Source organism: Phyllostomus discolor, chromosome 9 (genome assembly GCF_004126475.2).
Source record: "Phyllostomus discolor isolate MPI-MPIP mPhyDis1 chromosome 9, mPhyDis1.pri.v3, whole genome shotgun sequence".
Classification (NCBI taxonomy): Eukaryota; Metazoa; Chordata; class Mammalia; order Chiroptera; family Phyllostomidae; genus Phyllostomus; species Phyllostomus discolor.
Window position 1 is genome coordinate 45,017,876 of NC_040911.2, and position 25,900 is coordinate 45,043,775.

At 38.9% G+C, this 25,900-nt stretch overlaps 1 protein-coding gene across 23 annotated transcripts in view; it reads right to left on the bottom strand.

Moving 5' to 3' along the window:
* The window catches only part of EPB41L3 (erythrocyte membrane protein band 4.1 like 3), a 202,230-nt gene that overhangs the window by 82,661 nt on the left and 93,669 nt on the right, over positions 1-25,900 (bottom strand). For all 23 annotated transcript variants that reach the window (XM_036009278.1, XM_036009276.1, XM_036009282.1 and 20 more), the window contains exons 2-3: positions 8,668-8,855; positions 4,698-4,895 (exon numbers count right to left, since the gene is read on the bottom strand). In XM_036009278.1, coding sequence (XP_035865171.1) covers positions 4,698-4,895; positions 8,668-8,855 — 386 coding nt within the window. The remainder of the gene's footprint in view (positions 1-4,697; positions 4,896-8,667; positions 8,856-25,900) is intronic.

Genomic DNA, 25,900 nt, shown 5'->3' on the forward strand with positions numbered 1-25,900 from the left:
TACCCTCTCTGGTTCCTTAGAAGCATCTAGGATGCTCATTCAGTAATGCTTGTTGAAGTGAATTCCATAGTTTCTGGGCTTACTCCAGATTCTGGGACATTCTGGGGGACCCTGACAGTCTTGTTATAGAACTCATTCAACCAGCCAGCTTCTACACAGGGCCAAACTGGGGGGCTTGTTTTTATCATTTTACTGCTGCACTGAAGTAGCTCTTTTTGATTTGCCCCAATCTGGATATAAACCTCTCCCTCCAATGTGGTTGATTCATTAGCATCTTCCCCTGGAGTGCCGCTCCATGTGGATTTACCTGGGTCTCCCAAGCACCAAGTCTCCCTCACCACTGAATCACCCACAGGTATAGTAAACTGAGGTCTCACACGCATGGAGACACATGGCAGGGCCCGTGTGAGGCTGCCTGGTAAACCCTCCACCACTTTTCCAGTCATGCTATAGACTGCTCCATCAATCTGGTTTCTTGTGGAGGACAAACGAAATTATACCAAAAAGTGGCTTGAACATTTTCTATATGCAGCCACAAACCTATATTATGAAATATGGACTCAAATTTCAGATCATGTTTATTTTCTGAAAACCAACTCAGACTAGATTAAAATGGTATCCAAATAACAGAAAACATTTCTAATTGGATGGTCCTTAGAACATATGTTGTATGCTAATAAATTAGACTCAATGAGTCCACCAAACACAGACATAAAGGGACTAAAATAAATGTGATGAGCACTATTTCCTCCATTGTGTGACTGGGTATTTATTTTCTTCTAAAATTTATGTCCAAAAATTATACAGCAACAGTGGTAACAAACTAGCTATGGAAAGTTGCTTGTGTCCTTTAACGGTCCAATACAAATAATAAGGGGATGACAGTGAGGTGATTTTGTTGGCCAACTTAAAAATCTGGTAGCATGCAAAGATGTCCCAAACATATGTATCAAATTACTTATAATAAGATCTCTTCTTCTACTCATTATAAGATCTTTTTATATTTTAGATAATCAAGACTAACAGTTTATAAATTATTGGGGAAAAAGTCTCTTAAATGGAAAAACACTGAATGCTACAATGATTTCAGCCTACTGCTAGAAGGAAATGTGAAAAAGTTCCTTAGAAGTATCTCTGTATGGGATGAAGGAATGTTTCTTGGAGTGAACTCCACCATTTCTGTGTTTACTCCAGATTCGGAGCCATCTGGAGATCCCTCACCATCCAATAACTCTCTGTCGAATAAGCTCAAGTCAGATTCACTGTTCTTTTTTGTTTTATTCCTCACCGAGGACATGCTTGTTGATTTTAGACAGAGGAAAAGAGGCACAGAGAGAAAGGGAGAGAAATATCTGTGTGAGAGAGCAACATCAATTGGCTGCCTCTTACATGCACGCTGACCAGGGACCAAACCCACAACTAGGCATGTGCCCTGAGCAGGAGTCAAACCTATGACTTTTTGGTTTATGGGACGATGCTTCAACCACCTGAGCCATACAGCCAGGGCTGAATTCACTGCTCTTATTATGAGTAAATGGCTACCATTTATCAAGAGTATGCTACATCCCAGATAGTGTTCAAATAAAGTAGTAGCTTTAATCTTTTCAATCATGCCTTTTTGAGGCAAATACTTTTACCCCCATTCTTCTGATGAGGAAACTTAGGTTCAGAAAGTTTAAGGATATCACTTGAAATTGTGGGTAGCAAGCGAAGGATTCCATTTTTGTGCCCCAATTTGGTGGATATGGAGCATTCTTCTCACATCTGAACTACACAAGACACCATGGATGGGACCTCTCCAGCACCAGGAATCGGGCAACTCCCAGCCTGGGATTGCAGGAGAACTGCTGGTGAGTGCCAACTTTCTAACTGACTGACCCAGAGATAAGATGCACCTGAACTGTCATTAAGTCTAACTGCCCCTTCCCCAAAAACACTTTTCCTTTGTACTTACACCTTAAAAATAGGTAAGGTTTTCCCTCCTGTTAAATCTTATCTTGCTACTTTGCCTCAGTGTTCCGCACCGTCTACTTCACACATGCATTGTGACACACAGGCCCTTAGACACTTTTAAAGCTCCGAATCACTTAAAAAATTTTGTTTGGTGACTTCATCGAAGGCTGATAAAACCTTATTTTAAAGGAGAGCAAAGACTGAAGGATATCTTATCCAGGGTAAAGTTCACCAACCTCTGTTTACCTATTACACCCTGTTCACCTTGCCAGCCAAGTTTTATGTTCCGCAGTTTGTATCTAAAGACAAGATGCATTTTGAATATGTTTTGTCAACTGGTGTCCTATTCCCACCTGGGAACCATGCCGCAACCATTCTCATTAACCCAGCCAGCCACAAGCAAGTCTGTTTCACACTATCATGTCCATACTGAACACATTTTTTTCTACTACTAAGGTCTGTTGTAAAAATGAAAATATTCTGCTGGCCAAGGTTTCTGTGACAGAAAAGTTACTCAGTAATCTGTCAAATTTATAAAAATACCTTATTATAAAGGAAAATAACTGACCAGCATTGCCCTGCCACTCCAAATGATCACAGCAACAGTAAAAGTAACACTGAACTGTTTCCAAAGCTAATTAAAAAATGAAAAGTCTACTCGAAAACACAAATTACCTTTAATGAATTTGAAGCATGGGATATAAATTAAATTTAGCCAAATGATCAACACTACACATACCTCCGTCACTCCTGAAGCATTTATTCTCCCCGCATGAAACACTACAATCTTCTCTAGAAAACTCTGGTGGACTAGAGGGCTGCCAGATAACCCTATTCATTCCATTATACTGTGTAATGAAATCAATAGAAAGATAGTCCTTGAAGTAAACAAAAAAGCTTCTCTTTGCTTAGGCCAATTTTTCTAGAAAGCAGATCTCCAATGGAAAAATACAGCCTCTCCCAAGGTTACAGAAGTTCTTTAAGCTTCACAGTAAAACTATGTGCTTAGGTATATTATTGTGCAGAGGTATATTATTGTATCTCCCGTTTCCAGAATAAACATCCAAATCAACAACTGGACACTTTGGGCTAAGATTTCAGACAAAATCAAAGCCAGGAAAGTGCAAGAAACAGATCTGTGTATAGCGACCTTAGGTAGGGGTCCTTGGAACATACACTACACGCTTTGTACCCCTCAATATTTGTCAAGTTGTATGACAACAAAAATTCTACAAATGCATGATAGAGCAAATAACTGTTGATCTAATAATTTTATATATCTATACATATGTATATATATCTGACATACACAGTTTCTATGTTCTTACAATCTGTAATAATTTAGTAACCCCAATCCCACCCCTACCCTTACTGACATCATCAGTGGGAAATGGATTTGAATCTTCTGTTCCAAGAAGAGCACTGAATGCCCAAGTGCATTAAACAAAGTAAAATGGAAATGAATGAGATGGGGCTGTAGTCAGAGGAAGCAGAGATGAATGAATGTGGGACACAGGAAGTCAGGTGAGTCTGGTGATGTTCGCGTCATGAGGAAAGAGGAAGACAAATGCGGAACACACAGGCCTACACTGCACGTGGGCCAGGGAGCAACTCAGCACACCCAGCAGAAAAGGAAAATTGTGTAAATGTGTGAATATGTGGTGGGAAGGGCTGGTATAGAAGGGTATGTAATGTCCTTGTGTGATAAAGGGCAGGGGCCTGGAGACAGGAGGAATGGGCTCTGTGAATGAAAACATTAACTCTGAAATGGGATCACATTGCTGAAAGGGTAAGCTGCTCCTTCCCAGCTGTGAGAAGATGCCATCGGAGGTGCACGCAGAGACCTGCTCCTATGGCCTGCGTCCATGCCCTGCGTGTACTGCCCGTGATAACCTGGAGAACTCAACAGTCACCCCCATCCATAGCTACAGACAGGTTTTCTTGTTGTCGTCTGTTAACTTGGGCTTGCTAAACATCTCAGACAAAAGTCATTCAACTACCTCTTCTCTGAGAGGAATGTCTTTTTTTAAATATTTTTTTGTTTATTTATTTTTTTTTAGAGAGGGAATGGAGGGAGAAAGAGAGAGAGAGAGAAACATGAATGTGCAGTTGCTGGGGGCCATGGCCTGCAACCCAGGCATGTGTCCTGGCTGGGAATCAAACCTGCAACACTTTGGTTCGCAGCCCGAGCTCAATCCACTGAGCTACGCCAGCCAGGGGTGGAATGTCTTTTCTTTACCAAAAGAACATTCAAGATGCAATGCCCACAACAATGTATATTTTACAGGTTACTCATATTTTCACAGCAAGAAAAAGATATTCATAGTTCAAATTACCCCACTGCTCCTATATACAGAAGACTCCAAGTTTCTACCATTAAACAATTGACTTGTCCATAACATATTCAAATAGAAAAGGCCAAATTCACTTAAATGATAGCTCTTAGCCAGGATATTAAAGAACACATGATTTTTAAGGCTTCCCATTTTTTTATCCTACTATGAAAAGTGTTGGAGTTTTTTTTTTTTAAGATCACATTTTTAATAGTAACATTTGAGGAACATTATAAGTATTTTTAGTAATTTGATACCCTGTTTATATTTTGGAAATAATTTTGTGTTTAGAAGCTGGGTCTGAGTGTTTTTCCAGAGTTCTGAAAAAATAAAGAGGCATCTTGTATGTTTTCTGCCAACATTCCCCAGCTCTCAGATTTGGGACAAAAAGGTTTTAAAATATACACTTACCTCCACATCACAGGTATATTCTGATCCATCCAGAAGTATCACTTTGCACTGCATGCTTTTAGGCTTTTTGACAATCTTCAGTGGAGATCGAGAGAGTTTACTGCTAGATGATTTCTGAGAAAGTTTATCGTCTTCCAATTGCTGATACTCGAGCTGTTTTGCAGCCCCAGCAGCAAATTCCCGTTCCTTGTCAGTGACCTGTGAAGAACAATGAAGAGTTTTCATTGCAAGACAGGGCATAAATATTGCATTGCTCTGGCAATACCAGAACATGTTAGAAACAGGCATTCCTATTTCCTGATGAGAGACATCTGAATTAGGACATTAGAAAAGACTATAAATACACAGATATTTATAAAGCTAACAATTTTACCTAAATAACTTTTCTTGTTATAATGTACTGATAAGGCCTTATATTTTAGTTTGACTCAAGGATTTGCCTTCAAAGCACTGAGCAAATGTTGTTGAAACGCCAGGGTTTTTAAAAAAGACATTGGATAGTATTGGTCTTTAAAATACATCATCTAGATTTTACCTAATGTACTCGATTTTCTTCACTACCTGGACCTTCTATATTCCAAGACCCATAATCACCAAATATATAATGTATACAAGGTATGTTATAAACTTTAAGGTCTACAGAATCTCAAGTATTAATCCTCTCAGTAATTTTACAATTGTTAAAATGTTTGATTTAGCTCTAAATCAATTCAATGAAGCCAGCAGCACTGAAATTCATCAGAAAGTAATCCCCTAAATTCACTTCCCCTCATTGTAATGAGCCGGTATAAGAACAGATCAAATCTGCCCAAAAGCTTTAATCTGCTTTCAAATCAAAACAGTCTATCTAGTCCAGGCTAGACTCAAAACTCCCGAGGACGTCCTATGTAACAATAAAATACTCCCCTGAATCATTCTCCTTGGAAATCTCTCCGCACTGCTGTCTAACTAATCTTTTTACACCCCTCATCTATATATGAAATGACTGACTGCCAATGGTATTAGTGCCAATTCATTTCATGGGCCAAACTACCACTCCAATGGCCTACAAAAATATGCACTGACAGTCCAGAGAAAAATATGTTCTGAAATTCAGTTTAGGCCCCTTGAATAAGCATGAAATTTCCTCTCTTGTGAACATACTATCCTGCTGGCAGCTAAATGGATGTGGGCTTGAGAGTAAAGGCAGTGCTGTCATTTCAACTTTTCTTCTTTATTAGTCTCTATAATTTTATAACACTCTAATATAATCACAGTTATTTTTCAGCATATTTATTTTGGATTTTAGGTATAGATTCCTGATTTTACAACGGCATTTTCTATCTTGTTTTACATCCAGAAGATTATAAATACAACCCTTTCCTCCACTACCTTGCCCAGGAATTTAAGGCAAAGTCTTGAGAAGTTCCTAAGGGGGAAAACAAAACAAAACAAAACAAACAAACAAAAAACCACTTGCCCAGTGACGAAATCAAGAAAAAAGTGAACAACCAACGCCCAAGTCCAAGGCAGCCCCAGCTAACACCAAGGAAGGCCAGCTCTGGCACCCTGGTCCAAGTGTTAACTGTTGGTCTTTGCATATCAAAGCATTAAAACAGTGCAAAAGAAAGTCATAAAACATTAATTCTGGTTTTAAGTTAGTTTAAGAAGTTTGGTAACCTTGGAATTTTGTATCAATTACTATAACACATTTGTTAGATACTTCATAATTTACATAAGACTTTTAATTTACATTTCATCTCATCCTCTGCAAAGTCAACTGAGGCTACATTTTTATTTAAATTTTACCTGGAATCAACCTATCCATGTAGTAGGAAGATGAAATTTCATTTTTCCTCTACTAAGATAAAAGTACTTCTGTATCAGAACAAGCTTTCTGGGTTACTTATGTATCAATTCTGGAATCAAAATAAACCACCAATGGTCAAAAGGAGGTCTCCTTTCCATACACTTGAAACACCAACCCATCACTGAGGCTCTTAAGCACATAGAACAACAAACCAAGTACTTCAAAATGAAATGTCAATCAGTCATACAATGTGCTACAATTTAAAAATATCAAGAAATGGAGATCACATGGAGGGTTATTAGCAGGGAAAGGGAGAGAGGAATGGGGGCAAGCTATAGGGAATAAGAAGCATAAATGGTAGGTACAAAGTAGACAGGGGGAGGTTAAGAATTGTATAGGAAATAGAGAAGCCAAAGAACTTACATGTATGACCCATGGGCATGAACTAAGGTGGGGGAATATGGGTAGGAGGGCATGTGCAGGGTAGAGGAGAATAAAGGGGGGAAAATGGGACAACTGTAACAGCATAATCAATAAAATATATTAAAAAATAAAATAATAAAAAATAAAAATAGCAATATCATTGAATTTCCTAAGATGGTCAGGGGACTGGTTCAAAGCATCTAGAAAGAATGTGAAAAAAAGAAAAAAGATAACCCAGAATCTTGTTTCACGGGAAAAAGTGGTCAAGATAACAGGTAAACCCCTTCCAAACAAAATCCCAACAAATAATCTACTGGTAATACATTGATAAATATTTTAACCCATGAGTCTCTAAATATTTAAGATTAACAAATAGTCTTTTAAAATTAGAAAAATAATAAAATAAAAATATCAATATCAACTATTTTCGCAAATCTCTATTCATTTAACCCTCCCCCCAGCTCTGGGAGATGTCTTTGCAACCAATCATCTTTTCCACTGAGGGTTTAATATCATTGCTCTTGTTTTGTTTCAAACATCTGACTACAGAAGACACAGCATATTTAATCATGTCTGGGTAGAGAAACTCTTCCATCTCTACAACTCTCTCCCAGTTTCATTTTTATTTCCATTCAGAGTTAAGAGGAAAGAATAAAGAAAAGCCAGCCCAGTTATTTTAAATTTCTGAAAATTTAAAAACAAACACTATCGCCATCACTCCTCCACGAAAACAAAAGAAAAGGTAAAGGAACACCATGAAAACAACAGCTCCATAGATTTTCCTTCACCAGATTAAATAACCCTTTACTCCCCATCACAAAACATCCTGGAATAGACAGAGAATCTATAAAACATGAAAATAAATGTTATTCTTAATACTATTATAAAGCAAAACTTAAATACTCTGGAAAAAGAAATAAAATAATCAGGCTGCAAACATATAGTATAGTTTAATGTTATAATAATGTGTTGTACCTTTCAAAGAATTTCACTAACATGCTGATTTCATTCCGTTCTCTCACAGGGTCTAGAATTCCTAGCTCACTACGTATACACCTGACCCATGAAAAGCAAATCATTTGCAGGGGACTCTTGATTTCCTTACCACATATGAGCCGGCACTCTAAAACTTGTTGATTCCAGGTTTAATGTTTTAAGCCAAAGAAATTTAAACATGGATTCATTCAAGGCCCAGGTGTAAACCATGCTTTATATTTTACATGGAAACTTTTAAAAGAAATATCCACATTACATGTAACAACTGAAATATGCCTAGTATGTAACCGAGTTGAAAATATACATGTACATGGGGGAGAGGAGGGAAAGAGACTGACCTGAACATCTATAAAGAGTAGCTGGCAACATTTGGAAAAACCAAAATAGCTCTAACCCCCCACTTGAATAAAAATCAAGAGCATAATTAAAGCCATCAATGTGGTGTCTAGCCTTCCTGTAAACCCAGATAAAACCAATAACCTGGAATCCAGATTTCAGTGTGAGTTTAAGAGCTTTAATCAAATGAAGGAGTTACCAAGCACGGCTGTGGAATGTCATTCATTGAAAGCCTTAAAAGAGCACCAATTTCCATCTGCTTGGGACCAGAAGGGGTGAAGCAGATGACTCCTCATAGTTCACTGTAGTGCTAAGAGACCAAGGTCAGACCAGACCCCGAAAAATCTCAGTAAACATTCTTATATTAGTTTTCTGGGTGATGCCAGCCACTGCAGGGGAGCAGGGCAGCCTGGTCCCAAGGCTCACCTCCTTTCTCACTGGGGTGCTGTGCGCTGCAGCAGCTTCGAACTGCTCCAAGGCCTGGCGCTGCTCTTCCGGCCCCAGCTGCTGCGCCCCTGCGGGCCCCTGTGGACCAGCTGCCTCCTGGGGCTCGGCCTCCTGCTCCGGCTTGGACTCTGAGTCTGAACCAGATTCAGTTGTCATGGTTGATTGTTCTGCAAGCAGAAAAAGGAAAAGTCCCATCACTGGGTGCAATTACCTTTCCTAGGCAAGAAAACTAGGGTGCTACATGTGAAGGCTGCAGAGAAATGCTGGCAATCAAAGCATGATCCTACTGCACACAACTAGTAGATGACTTGTCAAATTTACCATGAAGACAGGTGCCCATGAAAAATTCAAAATTAACATTTCACTAGAAGTTAAAGTTCATTTGTAATGATCACAGGTTTTAGTTTTATTAGATTTCTGCCACAGATGACTCTAAAATGACATTAAAGTAATGCTATAATAATGACATAACAGATATATTTAATTTCAGAAAAATGAATTTGCTCCATTGGCCTAACATATATTTTAATCTCTGGGAAGGCTGATCCAATAATGGAAGCACCTATTCTTTCTCATTCCCTATCTCCTTCCTATTTCTAGGAACCCTGTTCTGCCTCTCCCAGCCCCTGACTCTCTCATTCTTGCATGATCAAATGCCTTCCTCTTTGATTTCCCATTGAAACAACTACAACAGAGGCTTGGAATGGGTCACATACTGGACAAGCACTGGCCATGGCTGGAGGGAAGCTGGGCAGCATCGCTTCTTCTTCCCTCACAAATCCCTTCTCATGGGCTTCTTCCTGGCTTCCTTCTATTTCCCTTGCAGGCTGAGAGGGAACTATCTCATAAAAAACTCAAACAACAGATCTTAATTTATAATAATCTGCTCTTACATCCTGAAAAGACTTTATAGAATATAACCACCATCTTCTAAGCATTGGCTGGTCAAGACACTTAAGAGTGTTCTGCCTCAGATTCTACTTCTGCCAACTGAGGGAACTGAACACAATCTATCTAAAGAATTTATTTTCTGCTGTTAATTTTCCCTTCTAAAAGACATGCCATTTTTGTAAAGCTGTTTTTTGCTCTATCTAAGCAGCAACAGAGCTGTTATGCCTGTGGTTACCATGTCATTCTAAGTAATTTCGTATGTTGGGTGTATGGGAACTACCTCAAAAACAAGTATCTCAGATTGTCATATATTTTCCCTTCCTAATTATAATTTTATGGTAAAAATCTCATGAGCAGAAGGCTAATATAATGCCTTAAGCAAATGATATACACATTAGTAGAATGTAAAATTATGCAAAATAAAACTATTTAGTTGTCATCTTCACAATACACATTGAAATATGTTTAATAATTTGAAGAAGAGGAGAAACATCACAAATCAATACTGATCTATGTTATAGACTAAAGACTATATCAGTGCTTCTATTCAGGGTTCCTTTTTACAACCTCCAGTTATTCTTTCTGTTGAATCAGAGACGTAGCAACTTGACATGTGCTCAGTTGCCCAAAATGTATGTAAATATCAAATTTAAATTCAAAGCAAGACAGTAATCCAAATAAAACTAACACATTGTCTTTTTTCCTCTTATATCACGTTTTAGATCTTCAAGCAACTCTTGAAAGTAAATATTATAAAACAGACATTCCCTAGAATCTTGACTTTTAAGTAACTAAATTTTCAGTTTTAGCTGGCACTCCTCCACCCAGCTTGAGACCACATGAGTTGCGGCCATGTGATAAAGGCTGATCAATGAGACAAGAGAGAAAATGTATTCAATGTTTAGGTCATCACCATAAAGACAAAGTCACTTACTTGCATTAGATTTCTCTTTTTTATTGGCTAGAAATTAATGACTGATGTGGTCCCCATAGACCCAGTCATAGAGACCCCAAGTTCAGGAGGATGCCAGAGTCACCCCTTTTGGCCTGGGTCTCTGGATGACCCCATAGAGTATAATACACCCAGTCTGGATTGTTACATGAGGCAGAAATCAACTTCTGCTTTGTTTGAACCTCAGTATTCCAGCCTACACCCAATCTAATGCATATTCTACAGACTAAAATTCTACTAGTCATACTCCAGTGGTTCCCATCTTACTAAAACAAAATAGCCTTTCCGTGATCTCACATCCTCTGTCAGCTATTTCATATTTCTCTGCTTTCTACTCATAACTTCTCAAAAAAATTTGTAGATCCTTACTGTCTTATACTCCCTCACTTCCTCTTTGCCACCACTCCTGTCTTACTCCATTTGGGTGGCTCTTGTGGTCAATGCAGCAGACCACATGCTCTTGTCTGTTCTTGATTCATTTGACCTTTAGTAGACCCAGCCTGGTGGTGGGACTTTCCTTGTCAAAAAGTGTCCATCTCTTGTGATTCAGAATTCGCCACACTCTCCTCCTTTTCTCCTCTCCCTCTGGCTACTCCTTCTCACGCTCTTCGATAAGCTTACTCCTTATCCAACCTCTAAGTGTGGGAATGTCCCGGAAAACTCCATTCTAAGACCTCTTTTCTTCTCTCTCTACATTCCCTCCACAGCTTATGATACCCTTTCCCAGGGCTTTAAACACTTTCTATAAGCCATCAATTCACACATTCATCTCTTTAGTCCAACCCTCTTTTCTGAGCTTTAACACTAACATGCAACCCACTTTACGGTCCCCTCAGGTATCTGTGGACTTTTCTCTCCCAAATCTGCTCTTCCCCTCATCTTCCTCACCTCAACAAACAGCAATGCCATTCCTTCAAGCCAGAATCCCGTAAGTCACCTTGACACTTTCCTTTCCCTGATCTTCCTTATCTAATTTAGGAAAGGCTTACAAAATATATGACTTTGTAAATATATTTTAAAAATGTGTTCTTCCAAAATATAATTGACCCTTGGATAATGCGGAAGTCAGGGGTACTGAACCCCTGCCATGGTAAAAAATTTGCATGTAATTGTTGACTTCCCAGAAAAACCTTTCTAATAAAGTCTACCACTGACCCACAGCCTTACCAATAACACAGTTGACACATATTTTATATTTATATGTATTATAGACTGTATTCTTACAATAAAGTGAGAGAAAAAATGTTATTGAGAAAGTTATAAGAGAAAATATTTATAGTACTGCATTGTATTTACCAATACTATAAGTTCCCATCATCTGTTTACAAGATGAATTGCCTCAGTACCTATATCAATATTGGCTTATTGATATGAAACACTGTAGACATTATACTTATTACTAACATTAAACACCAAAAAAAGGTATTGGTCTACATGTGAAAAAGAAATTCACATTTATTTACAGATTAACAATTCACACATTGATAAAAGAGAAGCAAAAATATGATTGCTTTATGGCAGCTTAGTGGAATCAATACAAAACCTCCAAAGGCAAAAATTCTGCCATACCTTCATTGAAAGTAATCCACATGTAAGTGGACCCATGCAGTTCAAGGCTGTGTTGTTCAAGGGTAAACTGTATATCTTCACTTGGTTTCCTGCCACTCAGGAAATCAACATTTCTATTCTGAATTCTTTCAATAACCTCCTTTTCACTGCCTCTCTTCCTGCCCACCTCTATTCTGTATGATCTTCATAAAACGTTGTTAACCTTTTAACAGCTTTCCAATGTGCCTGAAGTTAAACCTAAACTGTTTAATTACCGTGGCCTTCAGGGCAGGCCGAGGCCTCCGCTCCCTCACCATCCCCAGCAGCGGAGCCTATCCGCTGTTCGGCAGTGACCCAGCCCCAGGGTCTCCTTTCAGTCTCTAAACTGCATCAAGATTTTCTTCCTCAAGATATTTTAGACATGCTGTTGTGTCTGCTGAGGACAATTTTTCCTCTGCTCTTCACGTGGCCAATTCCCCATTGGTCAAGTGTTGGCAGAGAGACCAAGAGACACTTTCTCCCTTTTACACAGTTATTCTATTTGTGCCTTATTGTTTCCTTCATATAAATTATCAAATTTTATAATTATCCAACTTTTCCTTAACTACCTTCCTTTATACTCAAGGATGGGAATCATATGTGTTTATTCCTCAATATAACCAGTACAAGAGTTCCCCCTGACCGGCCAGTGTACCCAGTGGATGCCTGAAACAATGGATAACACTGAACCCCATATATACTATTTTTTAATACATATGTACATACACACATACATATGATAAAGCTGAATTGTAAATTAGACACAGAGATTAACAATAATACAAATAAAATGAAACAATACAACCATATACTGTAATAAAAAGTTATGTGAATGTGGTCTCTCTCTCTCTCTCAAAATGTCTGATAACTGATCTGATACCCAAGGCACCTACTAAGTGACTCAAGGGCAGGGGGTGTATGTGGCAGTGTTGTGGCATGGACAAAGAATGATCGTGTCACAAGTGGGACGGGGTGAGATCACACACTACTCAGAACAGTGGGCAATTTAAAACTTATGAACAGTTTCCATTTGACATTTTCAGACCACAGCTGACTATAGGTAACTGAAATCACAGAAGGTGAAGCTGCAGATGGCGGACGACTGTATCAACACAGCACCCGTAGCACAGCAGGTACTTCAATAACTATTTGACAGACAACTAAATAATAAAATCAACCCCATTATCATATCTCTGCATTTTAAAGTCTAATAATTGTTCTTGATAGTTCTTAATCATTGTAATATCTCTCTCAAGTGGTAAAGAGTAGATATATATATTTTTAATATTTTATTTATTTATTTTTAGAGAGGGGAGGGAGGGAGGGGGAGAGAGAGAGAGAAACAGAGAGAGAAACATCAATGTACGGTTGCTGGGGGTTATGGCCTGCAACCCAGGAATGTACCCTGGCTGGGAATCCAACCTGGGACACTTTGGTTCCCAGCCCGTGCTCAATCCACTGAGCTACGCCAGCCAGGGCAAGAGTAGATATTTTTATGTTTTATAAAAAATAGAACTCAGTTCAACTTTCAGAACCAAAATCTTCCTACAAGGTAATAGACACTATTGGTCTTTTCACAGCCTAATACTGTTATTCATAGATCAAAGGGCTTTCAAAAACAAAAACAGAAAATGTTTAGGTAGTTTAGAGAACACCTATAAAAGAGTAACCAAAAAGTCACCAGGTCAGCCCTGGCTGGTGTAGCTCAGTGGATTGAGTGTGGGCCTGCTAACCAAAGGGTTGCCAGTCCGATTCCCAGTCAGGGCACATGCCTGAGTTGTGGGTCAGATCCCTAGTTGGGGACACGTGAGGGGCAACCACACATTGATGTTTCTGTCCCTCTCTTTCTCCTTCCCTTCCCCTCTATCTAAATAAATAAAAAAATAAAATCTTTAAAAAAAGTCACCAGGTCATGAATTTAAAAAACATAAATGACTACTAGAAAAAGCATATTTTAAAAACCACTTAATTCTTTCTAGACAGGGCAGTTCTACATATAAATCATATTATTTTTTAAAAATGTGGATGCCTTCAGTAGAATTCTTTATTGTGCATGTTTCATCAAATAATGGCTATAAGAATGATTACATGTCAAAACTGTTACAGATGCAGAAAACCATAATCATATAGCAAAGTATAAACATTTCAGTTCATTTCACTTTAAAATCTATGTGTAATCTTTACAAATATAAAACATAAAAAATAACCAGCAGTAAATATGTTGCCATATGTGTCCTGGGTGTCTAACTTAATATTTCAGTCTCCTACTTCCATACAACAAGGAGTTGAGCTGGCGAACACAGTGATGTGGGGGTGGAGATGGGAGGTGGGGGAGAGGCAGTGAAAGGCAGGGAATTTCTGGATCTTCTTTCCATTCAGGCCAACCAGTCTGTCACCACATTCATCATCTTCCAATTTCCTTGCTGCTAAGGACTTTCCACACAAATGTAGTTGTAGCGTACACATATCATAACAATGCACTTGAAACTTTAAAAAGTTGTCAGATATGCATTAAAACAGAAATCTTTCTAAACCCATGACATTAGCCCCTGGACTCACTATACATGAATTAAAAAGGCAAGTTTAGTAAAACATATTTGATTTTGAGTTTCAGTGTTATTATTCTAGTCATGAAACCATTCTGCACCTGCTTTTGTCTCTAATTCCATGACTCCCTAAGGCAAAGAGCCAGCTATACAACAGCTGAATAAAAAATGGATAGAGCTCAGCAAGCACCTATCAACTATTTAAACAATAAAATAACACCATTATTTCCTACCTATGAATGCACTGTATAATACCTTTACCTGTTATGCATCACATAAATCACAGAACCTCAAACCTTAAATAAACTCCTATGCCCTTGTCAAATCTTTCCTAGGTATACTATTTTTTCCAGCTGTATGGATAATACAATAAATAAAAAATCATTGCTGCTTTTTGATTACTGTTAATATAAAAAAACTTCCATTGTTGTTGAAAGAAAGTAAAGTAATAAACCTTAAAAATGTAAGGCTTTTAAACTGTGGAATCTCACTGGAATCAATATTTAATTCCACATATCTGAGAGGGAATCAGTTCATATCGTACCTGTGAATAAATGGTACTGATGACCTTGATCAGTGAATTCAATTTCAAAACTTTTTACAATGGTCTTCTTCCCCACCCATATGACAACATAAGCAGGCAATAAACTGATTCTTAGATGCCAAACAAAATCATAAGCATCTAAATACGGTACTTCTCTACTTTAACTTCTAACCTTACTCATTATTTTAATAGTTTTATACCTTATTCTTGTCCAAAGTACTTCCAATCTTGCCCCCAAATGCCAGAAGATTTTTTTAAATTAGATGTTCATGATAGTTACATCTTTTTGTTTTTTCTTTTTTCTTATACTCATTCCTTGCTTTGTTGGATAATCCTTGACACTAAAGTCACACATTTCCCTTTCCAACTCACTAAAGATTACTATTTTCCAGTGCTCCCGTATCTTCAACTGATATTTTCACTTTGGATTAAACGTAGCTGTTGATTATTTCAGTTACTGAAAATAGACACCACTTGCAATCCCAAACAGAAAGCAATACAAAATGCTTATGCTTAGCTTAGGCTTACACTGGGCTCTTTTTAAAAAAAATACTAAATTTACCTTATTAATTGTGTTTTGCATAAGCTAAAAAGTCTAGAACACCTAGAAACTCCAAATCTTAAAAGCTGGGGTAAGGACATTCATTAAGTACCCTGGGGTGAAGGCAAGAGTAGTCCTTTACTTTTTAAGAAACATAAGCCGTGTTTCATTATGCCTCTCTCAGGGATACAGTCATGAAATGACTGCCCAAGGAAACAGTAATGAGCTTCAAAGGCAGCATCGCGCAGGTGTAAATGAACTCACACTCACAACTCCCAGTTCATTTCACCGATAGAAAACGGTCATTGTCATGCATTTCAGGTTTGGTTCCTTCTCAGCTTTAATTTTTTGTTCCATTAAAGCAAAAAAAAAAAAAAGTCAGTTTGTCCTCATCTTTCCCACTTGCAGAAGTAGCATCTCTAAAATTCCCATCTCATAACTAAATTAGCTTCTCTTTTCAAATGTACCAACCTCTCTTGCTGATTTAAAAATTCAGTGGTATTTTATTAAAAGAAGTAAACCTAAGACAGTGTCAAAAATGCTTAATATAAATCATGTACACAACAGGATTCCTACAGAATACTATTTAGTAGCACCACAATGGAAATTTTTAAAAAACAAGTTTTTTCATTTTTTATAATTAAAATATAAATATATAGGAAACAAGAGGCCAGCAGACTGATACATACTCACTTAAACATATGTAACTGCTGAATCCTATCCATCAGTCCACTAAAAACCATCAACTGCCCGCAACCGTCAAAAAGACAGGAGGATCGCAGGGGAACAAAAGCGCAGGAGAGGTGCCATGCTGGGCAGAGCCCTGGCGGGGCAGGAGGGCGTGGACCAGCCAGGCGAGATTGTGTTGTGGCCTCAACTCCGCCACAGGCTCTGTGACCTCAATGGAATTCAGCTTCCCTTTCTGTTCTAAGATTCTCAAATTCTAGAATCTTAGAGAACCAGGGACCCTGTTGTAGTAACAGCGTGACACCTAAGGAAATTTTGCCCTCTAAGAAAAGTGAAGACAGATACTGACTGACCTTACTGCCAGCTCCGAGGGCATGAACAACCCGGGCAGGCAGCCGCAGCCCTCTCACAGGAAAGACAGCCACCCACTGCACAGGCAGCAAAGTCCTCTTTAATTATTTGAGTCTGTATTAGGGTTGTATTTCATTCCCTGAAACAATATTTTTTACCCAGGTAATCTGAGAAACCAGAAGGAAACACTCTTAGTTTACTCAGTACATTTGGAAAAATCTGTTTTTAGTAAATTAGCTATTTTTAAGTTAAGAAATGTTTATATCTCTATTCTGTCTAATAGATGTAGTTTGGTAGATAGATATGGAGATTATGACTATGTAGGCACCCACCTTATCAATATGTACTCATATTTCTATATACATTCTCGGAAATACCAAGAACATTTGATTGTTCCCACAAGTTCCCTAGATGCATTTCAACAAACCAAGAAGCAGATGGCCCCCTCTCTGGGAGAAGAGGGACCTGTGCTAGTGAAGGGTGTTAAGAGCTTCCAGTGACAGCACTAATGATAGGAGAGGCAGGGTTCCTGAGGAGACAAACTACATGCAAATTAAGTCTACAGGCAGAGTGGAAGAAGTACCAACTCAGGGTCTGACCTGGGTGTCTGTATTATCATCACTATGTAAAAAGAAAGAACTTCCCAAGCTGAGATTCCTGAACTCCAGAGGATGGGGAAGGAACTATGTATGGGCCTGACTTTATTTTGACATTTTAAAGGACAGTGCACATTTAGCAACGACACAGCTGCACACACTAACCAGGTTTCTTTGCTTTCGGTTGGACATTTATCGGTTAAGGCTAGAAATACTGGCTACATCACTTCTTTACTCATTAATATGTTCCTTCAGCAAACACTTTCTGAATAGCTGTTCTGAAACCTGGGGATACATCAGATAAAGACAAATAGGTCTCTGTTGTAGTGAAGCTTCTGTTCTAATTGAAGGCAAAAAGGAAATAAAATGTGTCAGCTAGAGAAAAGATGTTATTAGATAACTCAATCTGAAGGAGATGGGTAGCCACTTACATTGGGTGTTAGGGAGGGCTTCTCCAAGGAGAGGGGATGTTGGAACAGATGCTGGAATATGAGAAGAAGCTGCCCTATGAAGATAGGAGGATACTGTCCACCAGAAAGACTAGTGCCCAGGCCCCAAGGAGGAAATGAGCTTGGCGTGGTCAGGGAATGGAGAGAAGGATGAGGAAGCTGGGACACAGGAGGTGAAAGAAGGAGGAGAAGATCTGGAGGGGAGCGTGGGAGGGGGACGTGGATCACAACCTGTGGGTTTTGGCAAGCTAGTTTCTGAAGCTTGATTTTATTTGTGATGCAATGGAGCATTGTAAAGTGAGGAATGACAGGGCCATACTGGTACTTTTAAAAGACTGCTCTGACTTCTGAGTGAAGAAGCTGGGTGAGAGCAGGGAGGGTAGTCAGCAGGCTATGGCAAAGGTCCAGCTGAGAGAAAACGCTGGAGCAGGGCAGTAGGAGGGGAGAGAAAGTAAGTGATGCCCTATTAGAGCATCAGAACCTCTGAGTAGAGCTTGGTGAAGACAGGGAAAGTGGACTGAGCTGGTAGGCAAAATTTTTTTATAAATGTTAGGCCTCTTATAAATACAAGGATCCCTAGAGGTGAGATTTGCACAATAATGCATTCTCCTATAGGAAGGGAGCCCAGCAAAAAAAAAATGTCAAGTTTCCATGTTACTCTTTTAGGTAGTATCCCATCACTCTTCACACAGGAAGTCATCAGCGACCCCCTACATCATCAGCAGTCATTGAGAAAAACATCCAATTCAGAAGAGAAGCTTTATTGATAAAGAACGTATTCTTGCAGTTTAAGTGACAGCTCCAGACAGCTCCAGACTTAAGTGACACACACACACACACAAGCCACAGATTAGCATGGAAAGTTTTGGTCTTTTAGTATACGGTAAGTTCCTGGAGTTCATCTGAAAACCTAAATAGTGGCTGACTGGCCTTTGTACCAATATCCTCCTTTCCCACATGATCTGGCAAAGAACTTTGGTCTCGCTAAGATTTTAACATGATTATTACTGAGATGCTATCATTATCAGTAACTTGAGTAGATAAGACTCCTGCTGATGCTATTAAAGAGTTTAAATTTACATGCCTACCCTGTCCAGGGGTGAATCCTTTTTGCCCCAGGGTGGACTAGAAAGAATCACCTCACAAAGTACAGGGCAGTGTTTTGTCACATCACATTTGCATTTTTCCATGTTGACGAGCACTTTAATGCATTATTCAATATACAGAAGAAATATTTTAAAGAACTGGTCCTGAGAGAGGAAATTGCCAAATATGTAAATATATATATATTTTTCTTCAGTAGTTAACATGAATACTTGAATTCAGTTTCCTGATGGCTATGCTCACGGCAATTCATCAGTGTTCCCTATCACTGAATAGAGTTCAGAACCAACTATGACTTCATTTCCCTTAGCCAAAGGCACTCCTACAGTTTTCTTAAGGTTTTAAGGAAAAAATTAAATTAAAATGGAAATTTCAGAGTGCCAGTGAAATACCTAAGAGCAGAGTGCTCAGTGCTTATGTCAAACCGTATCCTGGAAAGTGTAAGAAAATAAGCTAAAAACAGCAACTGGTTTTCTTTTTCATTTTCTGTTAACCATTAATCACACTTTCTAAAAAAGAAACTTGTTACAGCCTCAAGGTGTAGATCATTTTCCACACGTGGCATATTTGCTTCTTAACTAAGTCTCTGCGGATATTATAAAATACTATCCATGGTTTCCTAAAAGGAAAGTTCACTTTCTAAAATGCAATGGATCCTCATGAGTTAGACAGCTGAGATAATTTCTCATAAACCTTTCACGCTTTAGTAATTATTTTTTAATTCACGGTGTGGTGCTTGTGAAAATAAAGGCAGTCATCCACAGGGAACAGGGGGACCTGTGGTGCTGGGACCTGCCCTCTGTCCTCTCACACAAGCTCCCCCACCCCCTGAAGTGGGCGTTCCCTCCACAGGGCAGGTGGGGACGGGAAGGTGAGTGCACGAGTGCCCCTGGCTAAGTCACAGTTCAGCACAGAGCCAAGAATGAAATCTGAGTGTCTGCCTCAATAACAAAGCTCTTTCTTCCACGCAGGTTTGGCACTTTGGTACACCAATAAAATCTACTCTTAACCTCCCATTCCTGTTTCAGAACTGGACAACTTCTATTGTTACATATGATCACCTGTAATTCCACACTGCTAATATGCTACCTTCACTTCTATTTAATGTAAGTCAAACTTTAGTAAATTCAAAGTTCTATAAAATTATATTTTGTTTTAAAGACAATTTTTCCTCCTACTTATATTTAATAACACAGATATAAAACATCATAATGCTAGTTTTTTCCTGTATAAAAAGAAGTTTCTAATCTAATGTGAACCTTCAGGATTCTGTCTCAAGTTGTCATTTTATTCCTGGAAAACAAAAAAATAAGTAAGTAATCGATGTTTCTTCTAGAGAAAGTATGAATGGTATTGACTCGCTTCTAGAATCTTAACAAGTTATAACTTTCCACGCCGGGGCTTTAAGACTCAAATGGAAAGCCTAAATGTTAATTAGTTCCAAGTTTGAAAGCATCATTAGTGGAAGGCCTCAAACTGACAAGAGCCAGTAAAATGTTTCAAATTACAAATGACCAACTCCATTGTTTAAAATGTTCCAAGAATTCCATGGCTAAAATCAAAAGAGAAGTGCAAAGGATGCAGTGTTATTTCCTCTGTATTGCTGGCCAATCCTATCTTTGGGAAGAACTTATTAGCGATAAGATTTCTTTGGCATCTTAATGCAGGAGCATATTTTTCCATTACCCAACATCTGACTCTGCATCTGTGAGAAGTGAGGTGTGAACCATAGAGAGTGAATAAATTAAAACACTAAGACTGTACAGTAATCAGATATCTGGCTGAGAATCCACAATCTGGGTTTGTCTTTATAGGTGTCAATACCACAGGGGTCAGGACAGCCAGGAGCACAGTAATGGCTGTCTGAAAAAGACCTAACAGCAAATACCTGTGCTCTGACTTGCTGCCTGTCCAGGAAAAATGTTGCCTACAAATAATGAGGGAAGAGTTTGTGTTTGAGTCTCCTGAATACAAGACAGAATAGCAGGTTTCACGTGTACCTAGGAGCCCTGTAAAATCAGATGATCAGCCGAACACAGATCTGACCTGTCCATTTTCACGTCTCGAGGCTTTTATCTCTGTGGTTAGCTCCTAATGGAAGGTTCACGCAGGCATCCAAACTTCTCACCAGAATGCCACGTGGTGAGAAGAAAAAAGAGAGCAAAGGAGCAAAAGACCTTCCAAGGACCAGGAAGGTGAGCCGCCTGTATGTGTTTGTATCGTGCTCACAAAAGTTCTAGGCGATGAGTCATCAAGGCTCACACAGCAGAAATCACGTAGGATCAAATCAATAAAGAAATAGGAAAAAAGGCACTTCTGTTGCTAAGAAAAAGAAATCAAATATATGGGAAAATTCCAGACATTCTATTATTGTTATCATTTAATACTTAAAAAAATCATACAAAGTAACCATTATTGGCAGCCTAGTGGTCATTAAATATATAAATGAATGAATAATTGAATATATCAGCCTTACTTAAAATTAATGTGCCCATAGTCACATGCCTACAAGTGATGTCTTGGGAAATCAGATCTAATTCAGTATGACCCCCAACCTCCTGGCAGATTTGTAATATATGTTACAAATAGTTAATACCTCTCAACTCTTCCCCACACAGAATGTTAACTTTGATCAGTTTCTCTTTTTAATCCTGTCGTTTTCTAGGACATTTCTGTATTCCAAATTTGGTTTCCCCCATGTTCCACATAATGGAATCTGTGCCACCCCACAACTAATTACCAAGTGTTCACATCTCCTATCACACCTCTCACAGAGAGAGGAAAGGGGAGCTCCTCTGGCATTCTGGGTCCTTTTATACCTCACAGGCTGCTGAATTTTTTCATCCTTCAATACAAATACGAGACTGAGTAATTATTCTGTTTTTACTGTAATGTATCAGCTTTCATCTGGCTGCTAGTAATGGAGGAAGGCTACAAAGAATGTTCTTAAAAGATCTCACTGGCACACAAATGCGCTGCTTGAGAATAGTGCCTTGCCCAGGTCTCTGAAGGAGCTGGTAAGAGGTTTCCTTCCTCCAGGGCTGTTCACTGGGTGTCTGCAGCACTGCAAGGGTCTCCCATTTACATCGCAAATCCTTTGTGATTACAGCGTGTGGGGCTGGTTCAGCCACCACCTTCCTTGCAGCCTCTGAAGTGACTCACTCAGTAGGTAAAAATGCAGCCCCAGGTTAGAGCTGCCTTTAGGGACTGAATTTCCCACCCCGTCTACTAAAACTGACTGAACAGCTACAGGTGTGATGTATCATTTATATTCCTTTACTATAATGGGCAACTAAGTCAATAAACAGCTCTTCCAATTTTTAAAAGCACATATTTCTAGTTCAATGGGGATTAACTTAAAACCCTACAGATAAAAATAAATTTGAAGAAAAACTGCAAAGCTGAAAAACAGTTCATCTTAAGATGTTTTTATAGGTTCTTTATGGTCTAGGGTTTCTTTTTTAAAGGTTGAATCACAGCAAAACCTGCTTCACTTCCTATATTGATAATTTTTAATTTACTACATTTCTCACAATGGAATTAGTTAAAAAAATGTTAACTTGTCTATTTAAAATGAACAAAATAAATCTATCTATAGCTGGAAGCTTTGTTTGTATTGGGTTACCAAAAAGTCCGTATGGGTTTTTTTTCCCATAAAATATAAAGATACACTTTTCATTTTCACCAATAACTTTACTGAGTTGGATGTTTGGGGTATGTCAGCCATCTCCTATGTGGTATAACACTAACTGTCCTCAATTAATGTCTCCATTTGATTGCTGTCAACTTCGACGGGTCTCCCCGACCGTGGAGCACAGTCCCTCGAGAAACTCCAGTGCAGAACTTCGCAGACCACTTCTGACAGGTTCGATCAGCCACAGCACCTTCTCCATACACTGCACAAACTGCTTTCTGTGTTCTAGTTGCATTTTTACCTTTCTTGAAATAATAAAGCATAATGTGCTGAAAATGTTGCATATTTTCTTCCATCTTCAGTATTAAAATTTTTCTTCCATCTTCAGTATTAAAACTTATCAAAACAAATTTTGATAAGTTTTTTAATGCATGCTCATATGGCAGCTGTCACAATACAATCTAACAACTGTTTTGAATGAAGTTAAAGACAACTAAGCACTACTAGAGCCATCTTACAGAAAAAAAACAAACCAACTTCTTGGCCACATCAGTAGTTAAGGAAGCCATACTAATTCCTCACTTTAAAACTCTTCCATTTAGAGGGGTCCTCAAATAGGCAGGGAAAGGGGTGCTTATTCCACCAAAGTAGCCAAGGGCAGAGTCACGTTGGGAAGATGAGAAAAACTGCAAAGATACAAAAGCAAAACTGGGTTGGGTAAGAGGATGAGGTTGGTCCTCACCCATTTACCAGGGAGACTCTTTACTGGAAACAATCACACAGATTTAGGGCAGCACGAGAGCTTCCTGAACTCCCGCTGGTGTTTCTGACCTAGAGCAGGAAAAGTGAAGGGACAGGGGAAGACAATAAGCTATTCCCTGAGAGCAGAGAGGCGATACTTTCTGATGGAAGTGATGGACGCACAACAGAGGCCACATAGGTGGAGAGGATAACGCTAACTACTAATCCAACACTGGCTGTGGATCAAGCCTGGGGTTTTCAACACATAGACTCACTACAAGAAGAAATATTTGAATGATAAACCAAAATGTTTAGAGTGATCACCTCTGGAGAGCCAACTCTGTCTTTTTCAGATTTTCTATGAAAGTATTATTTTTATCATCAGAAGAAAGCAAATTAAAATATTTATTTTTCAAGATGTATTTATATATCACTTCTTTTAAATGCTCTTTTAGAAAGGTCACTTTCTTAATTTTTAAAACTTAGTTTTTGATTTAAAAAGATTAATTTGAATATAATTTGTTTTAGCACATCTGAAATATGCCTATTTATCCTCCACCAATATAACTGGGTGCCATCATTCAGGGGGTGGGGCAAATCAGTGCAGGTTTAAGAGGAGCAGAGGATGACACTCAAACCCCTTGGATGCGGCTCTGGTAAATGTGCACATGCCCCAGACGTACCTGCAGGTGGCAGAGAATCATAAGTACAAAGGTCTGGGTTCCACCCCTACCAACTGAACCAGAATCTCTAGTGGCAATTCCCAGGTACAGGTAATTAAAAGCTACCCTGGGATTCTAAAATGCAGGCTGGATAGAGAAGAGTAGGATAACATTTCTGCATTTTTAATAAGCACACAGGTGATTCTAAGACTAAGTTTTCTAACCACTGGTGGCCTAGAAAGAAATTAACAGTCTTACAGCTATTGAGTGGCTCCATTTGGGCAGAAATGACAAGTAGATAATAAGGCCATCCATTTGTGTTTATTTTGATTACTGCTACAAAGTCAAGCTAAGCAATCTTACTGGTTTTTACATTTCATAAATTCACATGTCACTTTGTTTTTACTGGTATATGCAAAAGTTACATGCAGAGTATACGTTTTTGAATTTTAGCTAGATCTTCACTTCAATAATATATAACACTGATTACAAACTCTGTTTCACAATAGATATGTCCTTCCATCTCAGTCACGCTCAATCTTCTTCACAATAGAATGTTAAGTGATAACTGGCGCAAAGAGTATTAGTCACCTACGTTGGTAATGATTATCGCTGAAACAAGGTTGGGAACATCTTACTTCCTTCAAGTTGAGACAATCTTATTTCCTCTTCTTTCCAAAGAAGCCCCTCCATAAATTGATTATGAGGCTGACAAGCTGCCAGCTACACTAAGGAGCCAGGTACGGTTTAAATTGAAATGGGCTTCCAATGAGGGGAGGACACTTGAAGAGGAAGAGAAAGAGGAATAATCAAGAAAGGGGGGAAACTCAAACTCTGTTATTACAACACTCAGGCTACCTTTGGTTCTTGCTTGAACAACAGCTCCAATCTGGCCGCCCAGCTTGCCCCTTACCCACTGCTTTCAATCCAGTTCGACAAAAATTGCTGAGCTCTGATCCCTGAGTCAGGGACTTGGTCACGTAATAGAAGAGGTAACAGATACATCAAAATATATGTTTTTGAAAAGCCCTTATGACCAAACTTTATATTTACCCAATCCTAAATATCAAGAAAACCTGTCAATCCTTTCTAATAACATCTTGACTAAAGTCTTTTCTCCCTGGCAGCCCTGTTGAAGGCTCTCCTGAGTGGGACGAGAATGCAGCCAGCAGTAGGTTCAAGTGGATTTTGAGCGCCCTCCACCAAATTCAGTCCGTGGTCTATTCAACACAATGTCATAACTAAGAATTAGGAACAGAGCATTTTCATAGCTCAGGAAACACTGGTTACGAAAAAAACAAAAAACAGTAACAAAATAAAGGCACAGATTATAACCTCCTCCCTACTGTTTTCTACTGGTATTTGTCACCAGCTGGATTCCTTGGCAAGTCTGAAATGGAGAGGCTATTTCTTTCTAAGCAATAAACTATTCCAGTAGTTAGTTCCCCATCCTTTCCTTCTCCCTGATAAGACACTGAGGGCAGCCACATACTAATCCATCCTGTCTGCAAGGAATACATCCTCACTGTATTCCCACATCACAGGCTTCAGTAATCATGGCCTACTGAGTGGTGAGTAGTTTTCCAAAAGCTCCACGCCCTTGAATGTGCTGCCCCTGGGTCTAGAAGCTTCCAACCCACTCACTTTCTCCAAGCAATATTAAACCTTGTGCTTCAAAACTCAGCTCCAACACCACCTTCACTCCAATGGGTCTCCCCCTCCCTACGATACAGTCTGGCGGACAACTAGTGCACTTGTGCACATTCCCATCAAGTACGTCTCGCTGTGTCTGTAGTACGTTTGCTACTGAGACTCTCTGCTTCCAGACCCAAGATTCTTACAGGCAAGAACGGGTTTCACTCACCCTGTATGAGAAGTCTATCTCAAACCTAAAGTGTCTAAAATCAAACTCCTGAGCCTTCTCCCC